General features: G+C 40.6%; 1 protein-coding gene across 1 annotated transcript; it reads left to right on the top strand.

The window, feature by feature from the left end:
• Nucleotides 1–380: 380 nt before the first annotated feature.
• Nucleotides 381–5,026, top strand: LOC117597035 (uncharacterized). Its single transcript, XM_034303522.2, has 7 exons — nt 381–387; nt 631–680; nt 836–978; nt 1,089–1,125; nt 1,242–1,435; nt 1,772–4,494; nt 4,794–5,026. Exons 1-7 carry the CDS (start codon nt 381–383, stop codon nt 4,991–4,993), a joined length of 3,354 nt encoding a protein of 1,117 aa, XP_034159413.2. The 3' UTR covers nt 4,994–5,026.
• Nucleotides 5,027–9,853: the final 4,827 nt, after the last annotated feature.

Here is a 9,853-nt window from a genome sequence, read left to right on the forward strand (position 1 = left end):
AATGATTGACACTGGGCCCGCCTCCGATATGGCCGAGTTAAAATAAATAGAAAATGCAGCTTTAGCTAAAGCGAAATTAATTAGCACTTGACACAGAAGCATGAAATGATCCTATGATGATGATGATGATGTGCTTCATCTGCTGCAGCTAGAGAGAGAAAAATAAACACATCCAAACAAGTCTTTAAGTTTATTCTGTTTAATTCAATGAAGAGGAGAGAAAAAAACATCATCATCATCATCATCATCACGGATTTAGAACGTAAAGCTGTAAGAGATGGGGGACTGTGACGTCACAAGAGGAGGCTTTGGCGTCACAGGAGGAGAAGGGACAAAAAGTTTCAGGTTCTTTAGTTCAGTTACTGTATTTTACAGATCACATGCCAGGTAAGCTCCTCTAACCCTTATCATTATTATTATTATTATTATTATTATTATTATTTGTTGTTGCTGTTTGTTGTTAATAATGAATGAATAATAATTGTGGTGATTAAAAAGCCAGACTTGTTGGTGTGAAAGATGTGAAAGATGAGCTGAGATGAATCCAGGCCTGAGTTTAAACATGGCTTTATTCTGATCACTTTGCTGGAGGACTTTGCTTTAATTAACGTCCTGTTTGTGTTTTTATAGAGAAAGCAATCCGAGAGAAAACACTGAATTCATACCCACGTGATTCAAAGGTGAGTCGAGTTCATGTGAATCAGTTAATCAGTTTGAACATGAACAAGCATTCATTTGATTCTGGGACTGAAACAGGATGGGTGCTAATATTTATGCTCGCTGATGTAGTTACTAAAAACTCTACTAGGATTTCAACTCCATGTGCTCTCTACAGATGAGTAAGAAGAAGAGAAGTAGCCAGAGAAGAACAGCTGGAACAGCTGGAACAGCTGGAGCGTGCATTCAGGACTCCACATCTGACCAGAGACTGAAGTGTTTCAGGGACATTATGGACGTCGTTCTTCATCTGAGCGAGGAGTATGTTCATTTTTACTGATTTCTGACTCGCAGTAACATTTTATTCAGTTAATTTACACTTGAATAAATTCTGATTTACTGTGTGTGTGTGTGTGTGTGTGTGTTTAAAGGGAATGGAAGGCTGTGACCAGGGACATGACGAAGAAGGTAAGAGTGTTAGAATAACGAATAATGAAGTAGTTTCATTTAGTGTAAGACGCTGTAACGTCAATGATCATATTTCATATTCAAGAAGCTGATTTTCTTTGTCTTTATTTCAAAAGGTCACAAAGTTGGAGTTTGCGGCTCTGTGCACGAAAATCGTGATGTCAGCGGCGTCTTCTGCCATTAGGTGTTTACTGACGCCTCTCGTGGAAAGCTTCGGGATCGATTCGATTCTCCAGGCAAACGACAAGCTGAAGAAAATGCCCGAGTCTAAATGGAGGAAGTGGTCTGACTCAGACACCTCAGCTCAAAGGTAAACTTTACCAACCTGCTGCTCAGATTTCACTCTTAATATTCACAATGATGAACTTTACTGCACTGTTTAATCAACACCGTCTGACCGATCAGAATCCAGGATTCAGCAGCACTGTGATGGAACGACTTACAGTGCTATCAGATGGGTTTTCTGTGTTTTATGATCAGTTGGCTGTGGAATGGAGCGATGGCATAACAAACTATTTTCAGAAAGAGAAAAGAAATTTAACGCTGATTGTCGTTTTTTACTCGCATTCATTTATTTAAATTCATGTGAGCACTGACGTAAAAATAATATGAATTCCCGTTAATCTTCTCTGTTTCCTGTATAAAGATCACCTATGGAGACGTCTGATTTCATCTGTCAGCTCGTTCAGAGAGTCGTCACTCAGACAACAGCTGCGATGCTGGAGGCGATCCGGAGAGTGGCATCAGGACGGAGGACGATCTGCTCGGCGAGAGCTTCATCACCTGTAGAAGATCAGATCTCACAGCCAGATCTCAGCATCGCATGCACTAATGAGATCTGTGATAAGATCTTGGCTCTGTGTTACTCTGGTGATTTCGACAGCCCTGGAGGAGAGAAAACTTCAGCAGCGTCGCTAAAGTCCCACCAGGAGGTCCAGGGAATAATGAAGGGCTTGGAAGAAGTTGTCTCCACCAGCAGGTCCCCTTTTGAGTTAACTCTAAAATCCTCGACCCCTGATTCGGTCCCTGTGACGACTAAAGTGATGGCTCCTGATTGTGCTGAGAGGCTTTTCAGTGATCAGTTTCTGAGCAAAGCCACACAAGCAGTCAGAAAAGTTCTTCTGAAAACAGAGGAAAAAATCGCTGCTGCAATGTCGTCCCAAACCTCCGTCCCTGTCCGCAGTGAGACGGAAATGAATTCGCTGACGGAGGAGGTCAAGAGAACAGCCTCAAAAATTCTGTGGGAATTAGTTTTTATACTTACACAGTCACTGTGTAAAAGTTCATCAGGCGTCAGTTGCAATGCTGCTGACCAGTCTGGACCAGAAGTTGAGAGGAAGAACTTCCTCTCTGGTGCTCGAAAGATCTACGAGAACATCTTCAAGCGGGTGTTTGAGTTCACCTCTGGGCGGAAGCAAGCCATTTCCGAAAAAAACAAGTCGTTCTTGGACGTCTGTCCTAAAACTGCTGCCGAGCTCGAGGGCAGGTCGGAGAACGTCCAGGAGTCTGCTGCTGCTGAACGTTACCTCGATAAAGCCATTCTGGTTGCGAGTGAGATCCTAGAGAAGTGGTTATCTTCAAAAATTTCCACAGGTTTATTCAGCGGGAAAGATTCGGGTTCCAGCACAGAGTCGTCACCGACGGCGTCAGTAGATCTGGATCGAGTCACTGCTGAAATCGTAAATACGGTGATCAGCGGAATGGCTCTCGAGATCGGAACAACTGACATGGAAAACGGATCGGATGCTCAAGTAGGTGAAGCTCAGGTGAGTGATGCTGATGCTCGCCCAGCTCCCTACTCGGAGAAATCCTCAGATGTTATCACAAAGCACCGAAGTCTTGCTGGATTCAGAGAGAAAAAGAGACCGTCGTGCTCGAGCCTGGAGAACGCAGCAGCAGCAGCAGCAGCAGCAGTGACTGATGCTCAGAGCCTCGTGTCCATCAGCGAAGCTCCAAACCTGCAGGCTGTTATTGACAGCTGCACTGAGGAGCTGATTGAAAAGAACGCAGATTTATTACTGCGTGACAAGCTGCCGGCCAAGTCCCGCTCTTCTAAAGTACCTTGGTTCAGACGGTTTGCGTTCTTGCAGCCGCGTAAATCCGGTCGTCTGAGGTCTGAGGTGAGCAGTTCTGTCCCTCTGAGGTCTAAGGAGTTCCTCAATAAAGCCACTCAGATGGTGAGTGAAATGCTGCTCAGAAGGCTGTCGACAGCAGATTCCTCGAGATGCTCGTCAGAAGATGAGCAGAGTGCCGTTAGTACTGCAGATTCGCTCGTCAGCGTTTTATACGAATGCGATGAGTCTGTGAAAGACGAGACTAAGAGCTCTGACGCTCTCGAAGCCTTTTCCTGCCTCTTTGATGTCAGAGAAGCAGAATCTGCCAAAAAGCCACAGAACATCTTGAGAAAAGTGCGAAGTCTCCTTCAGGCGTTTTTCTCAAAGGCATCTAAAGCTCTGAGCTCTCCCACACACGAGGAAAGGGTGGAGGAGCAGGTGGACCTGGACCTGTGCACCAACAGCGTCATTACTGAGGTCACTGATTTGTTAAGGAGTGAGCTGACAGCTCCTCCTACAGTGAAGAACGATGACGCCCATTTCCAGACCGAATCCACCAGGCGTGTGAGTGACCTAATCTTCCGAATGGTGGAATCCTGTCCTCTGCTGCCCTCACAATTCCCAAAGGAACATCTCATGAAAGTGTCGTCAGCTTTAAATCTGCAGATCCTTTCTACTGAGATTTCCCAAACTGTTAGCGCCACTGTGCGGCAGTTTATAGATGCAGACAGGAAGTCGAGGCCTTCAGTCCAGAACAGTTCATTCGCTCCTCTGCACCTTTTCACTGTGGTGCGCAATCAGCTGAAGGCTTTCTTAACTTCCTTCTCTAAACATGTTGCTGACGATGAAAGGACAGATGCGTCAGCGCAGTCAGACGGGGATGAGGATCGTGTAACTCCCATCTACATCAGTGAGGATGGCACGGTTCATGAGCTAACAGAGATGGAGGATCTTTCTCCAAAGGAGATGATCCATCGACGAGCATGTGCTACAAAGGATGTAGTTCCAAAACTCCCCTTAAGGGACGTGGATAGGGCAGATGTTGGCCAGTGTTCATCGGATTCTGTTCCAGGGAGAGAGAACAACATGTTACGCTCCATCCAGTTACCTTCCGAGTGCGTTTACATGTTTGCAGAGGAGTCCATCAAGGCTTTACTGAAGAATGTGCTAAATGCCGGGCCGAGTGCAGGAAACGAAGCACAGGAAAGCAGCTTCATGGACAAATCAACGGGTTGTCCGTTTGCTACAGTGCTCGCACATGAAATCGAGGATGCTGGGACTTCCTCTAAGTCTCCTCAGCTATCAGCAGCTCCCTGTAAGTCTTTAAAATGAAATGAACCCGCGATTTTTCACCACGTTTACGCTACGTGTCTTTTTAGTGTATAACACGTAATTTGACCTTCATTAGTACTCTGTATTCTGTACTTTAAATAAGAATAAATGCTAATAATGATCCTGTTTATTTATGACGTTAGCTGATGATTTTTAAATAGCGTGACTATCGTGTTTAAGAGTTTTCGCTTTTATCCATTCCTGCACCGTGTGTCCTGATAATGAGCTAAAAGAGCAGTTTTTGTCATTTTGCTGTAACTCTGCTTCTTCTCATGTTTCCAGCTTCACACACAGAATCGAGGGCCTCGGGGCGGTTCTTCAGGAGCGCTCGCAGAATGCTTGGCCGGATCTTCTCCCCCATCTGCAATTTCTTCGACAGACACCCCAACTTTAAAGCTGTGTGTTTTGGTGTGTTAATGGGTTCTATTGCGTGTTTTTGTGTGGGTGTGCTTGTGTTTACTTCGGTGTTACTGTTTACATAATAAACACATGTAATGTACTGAAATGTTTTTCCTTTGTTCCTCGTCCCACAGCGCAACATGAACCAACAATGAATTATACACACACACACACACACACACACACACACACACACTAAAAACAGAATATAATAAAATCTAGTAAAATATATAATTCAATTCAATTTTATTTTATTTGTATAGCACTTTTAACAATGTACATTGTCACAAAGCAGCTTTACAGAAATAAACACAATCAAATTAAATCTAAATTAATTGTTAATGTGTGAATTTACCCCTAATGAGCAATCCAGAGGCAATGGTGGTGAGGAAAAACTTCCTGAGACAATATGAGGAAGAAACCTTGAAAGGGACCAGACTCAAAAGGGAACCCATCGTCATCTGGGTGCTAACGGATAGTGCGATTATAAATAAATCACCTCTATAACTGTGTACTGTATGGACAAATAGTGGAATTGTGCAACCAGTAAATTCATCACAGTTTTCACAGAGGTCCTCCGTCATGTGCACACCAAGAAACTTGGAGCTTTTGGCTCTCTCCACAGTTGTGCAGTGGTGAGTGGTCCACGTGGGTCCTCCTGAAGTCGACACTCATCTCTTTAGTCTTAATCTAACTTACTCTTTTAAGTGTCAAGCAGGGAGCGCACTTCAGCAGTCATCCACGGTTTGTGGTTTGCACGCGTGGTGATGGTCTTGAAGGAAGTCGCATCATCTATCGCATCATCTTGCTGATGGTGCCAGTCACTGATGCTGTGTATTCCTCCAAGTCTGTCCGCTTACATTTTTATTTTTATGTGAATTATCTTCATCCTGAAAAAATCTCACCGTTAAAGCGACAAATAAACAAACAGCGCGTTTCCTCTTTTTTTCATAAACTCGCGCAAACAACGACAAGGCTTCAACAGCGCCGAGTGTGCATGCGCACACACAGCCACGCACAGAGGCACGCCTACGTCACACAGAAACTCATTTACCTGAGTCAAGTGAACGACATGCATATGATTATTAATGCTCATCAAACAAACAAACAAACACGTACAATAACTAACTAACTAACTTACATTTAACATTTAAATTTACACCAAACAAACAAATCAATCATAAATAAAAAAATAACACACACACAGACACACACACACACACACACTCACACACCGATCAGCCATAACATTATGACCACCTGCCTAATATTGTGTTGGTCCTCCTTTTGCTGCCAAAACAGCCCTGACCCCTCGAGGCATGGACGCCACTAGATCCCTGAAGGTGTGCTGTGGTATCTGGCACAAAGACGTTAACAGCAGATCCTTTAAGTCCTGTAAGTTGCGAGGTGGGGCCTCCATGGATCGGACTTGATGGCCAGCACACCCCACAGATGTTCGACTGGATTTAGATCTGGGGAATTTGGAGGCCAAATCAACACCTTGAACTCTTTGTCATGTTCCTGAAACCATTCCTGAACAATTTTTACAGTGTAGCAGGGCGCATTATCCTGCCGAAAGAGGTCACTTCCATTAGGGAATACTGTTACCATGAAGGGGTGTACCTGGTCTGCAGCAATGTTTAGGTAGGTGGTATGTGTCAAAATAGCATCCACATGAATGACAGGACCCAAAGTTTCCCAGCAGAACATTGCCCAGAGCATCACACTGCCTCCGCCGGCTAGCGTTCTTCCCATAGTGCATCCTGGTGCCATCTCTTCCCCAGTAAACGATGCAATTTGGCCGTTGTCTCTCTAATCCTTACGCTTGCCCATTTTTCCTGTTTCCAACACATCAACTTTGAGAACCGACTGGTCACTTGCTGCCTAATATATCTCAACCCTTGACAGGTGCTATTGTAATGACATAATCAATATTATTCACTTCACCTGTCAGTGGTCATAATGTTATGGCTGATCGGTGTATACACACATATACATACACTGCTCAAAAAAATTAAAGGAACACTTTGAAAAAACATCAGATCTCAATGGGGAAAATATCATGCTGGATATTTATACTGATATAGACTGGGTAATGTGTTAGGAACGAAAGGATGCCACATCGTTTGATGGAAATGGGGGTCGTCTCATTGTTGCCCATCTAGTGCACCTGTTGTTAATTTCATTAACACCAAAGCAGCTAAAACTGATTAACAACCCCCTCTGCTACTTAACTGACCAGATCAATATCCCAGGAGTTTAATTGACTTGATGCTATACTCTGATTAAAAAGTGTTCCTTTAATTTTTTTTGAGCAGTGTATATATATATATATATATATATATATATATATATATATATATATATATATATATATATATATATATATAGAGAGAGAGAGAGAGAGAGAGAAAGAGAGAGAGAGAGAGAGAGAGATTAATGCATTAGTACAATGTATTAGTGTATTTTTAATTTACTTCTAATAAATAACTAATTAATTAACACTGAATATATGCAAATACATTTGGGTAAATGAAATGCATATTAATGCTAATAAAACAACCAAACAAAGATAAATGATAATTAAATAAATAGTAAAAAAGGAAAAAATAATGATAATAAAAAGGAAAAAAATACTAAATTAGTAGACAAAAAAGTAAACATTACTTAATGGATTAACTAATTAAGCATGTCAGTTAGTAATGTGTCTCGAACACAAAGCATGATAGATATGCACTTTAAAAGTACAAGATTAAACTAAATAAATAAATAAATATGTATAATATAGATTATAATATATTATTATTAGTAACAGTAGTATTTATAATAATAATTTAATAATAATTTAAACTGTGATATTTTTAATAGAAACAATTAAGGACTAAAAATGTCTTTCGAATGATGAATCTGAGTCAGTAGTTATTAATGTCTTAAACACAACATGAGGGATTTAAGCTGCACTGTATGAACATTACAAGAGATAAAACAGAGATTTGACGTGGATTTTTTTTTTGGTTTGAAGTGGAGTTTTCCATTCCCTCCATCTGAACAAACAACGCTGTGTCACAGTAGAATTACAGAAATGATTCAACACGCCTCATCCTTCTACTCTGACCATTATCAGGATCTCCAGCACAGCCAGTGTAGTCATAGGGGTGGGCGATACTGCAAAATATATCATCATCCTCATGATACTCGATATTAATGAAGAGATTAAAAACAAAACAGTGAAGCCATAGTATCCAAACAGGGGCGGACTGAGCACTAGGCAAAGGTATGCAACCGCCTTGGGCCCCCAGAAGCCAAGGGCCCCCTAAAAATGCAAAATATATATATTTATATAATTTTTTAATTATTAATGCTAAATAACATACAGTGAAATTTTAAATATTGATGTTAAAACCCTGAATTGATTCATATGAAGATGAAGGAAGCTCAAGGATAATCGAGGTAAATTTGTGCAACTGAATGGGGCCCCCAAATCACTAAACCCGCCCCTGTATCCAAACTGTAAGTTTAACATTTAAAAAAAATCACATAAATGTAAATATATATAACCAGGAAAATGAGTGATATTAGTGTCTCATCAGTTACAGAAACAAGCACTGACGCATGACGACACCCCCGATGCTCATCGTGATACTAATATATCGCGATATCAGTATATCGTTATATTGCTGGACTTTATCAGAATATCATCTCGTCCCCCAGCATCATGCGATTTCTCCTCTAACGGTCTGTATTTTGGGTAAATTTGTCTCAGAGAAAGCAATCCCATGATTCCGTTCACAAGATAAGCGTTAAATCAAAGATCGATGACACACCTGTAATGTAATTGTTTAAAACCATGATCTCATGAGACATAATAATGTTGTAAACCATAATACAGGTTATGTGATAATTGTGAGCTGAAGCTTCGGTATCGGTACACACCTGTTCCATGCTGCACTTTAAACATGTGGCGTCCCCTAGTGGACAGGTGACATGTCTATTACAGCAGCACGCTCAACATCTGTAGATCTCAACACTCTCAGGGTCGAAGTAACACAACTAAAGATCGCCCTGTATACCCTCAAACAAGACAAAACATGTTCACTTCCTTTTTCCATCTCGAAACAAAATGATACCAAGCAACACTGTTCACTTTCACTTGACTGAAATTACTAAAAAAATCCAGACTAAAACCAACAATAACCAAGAAACTAATATGACTAAAAACTATTATTCTTGTCAAGAGACTAAAATGAAAACTAAATATAAATTAGTCTCCAAAATGAACACATTAGCACTGACTCTCTCACAGCACAACTGATGCAGTGCCTTTGTGCAAAAGTTCCCAAAATAATTCAAGCCACGAATCCCTTTAACTGTTAAAAAATATAAATAATATAATAATAAATATAAAAATAAAATATATAAAAAATAATATTTAAAAAAACATGGCCCCCTTAGCAGGAATTTATTTTATAAATATAATCCAATTATTCAGTTATTCAAATATTAGGCCTTAGAGCTTTTTTTAAAATACTTTTTTCAATTTAACAATTTTTTTTATAGAATTGACAAACGATTAACAAATAAAAGAAATACTATAATAACTTTTAAGAAATCGGTCTAAGCTTCCCGGATGCTATTTTGAGAAGCACGGCCTTAAGCCATATTTATTTTTTGTATCTTTGGCACAAAATGCACTTTTTCACTACATAACTGTTAGGCTAAGGCTCAATATTAACATCTACATTTTTTGCATTTTGGGAGAATAAAAATGCACCTGTACAGTCCACGTTTCTGATTTTTTATAAATGTGACCTTGGTTCAAGGCTGTCTGCTTTAGCAAGTGAGACCACATTAGGTGTATGGAAATTCACAAATACAATTTATGAAGTTTGATGGCTCACTAAGAATAAAGAAATAAAACATCAGCTATGAGACGGGAAGTTAAA

This window comes from Pangasianodon hypophthalmus, chromosome 4 (assembly GCF_027358585.1).
Source record: "Pangasianodon hypophthalmus isolate fPanHyp1 chromosome 4, fPanHyp1.pri, whole genome shotgun sequence".
In the NCBI taxonomy this organism is placed as follows: Eukaryota; Metazoa; Chordata; class Actinopteri; order Siluriformes; family Pangasiidae; genus Pangasianodon; species Pangasianodon hypophthalmus.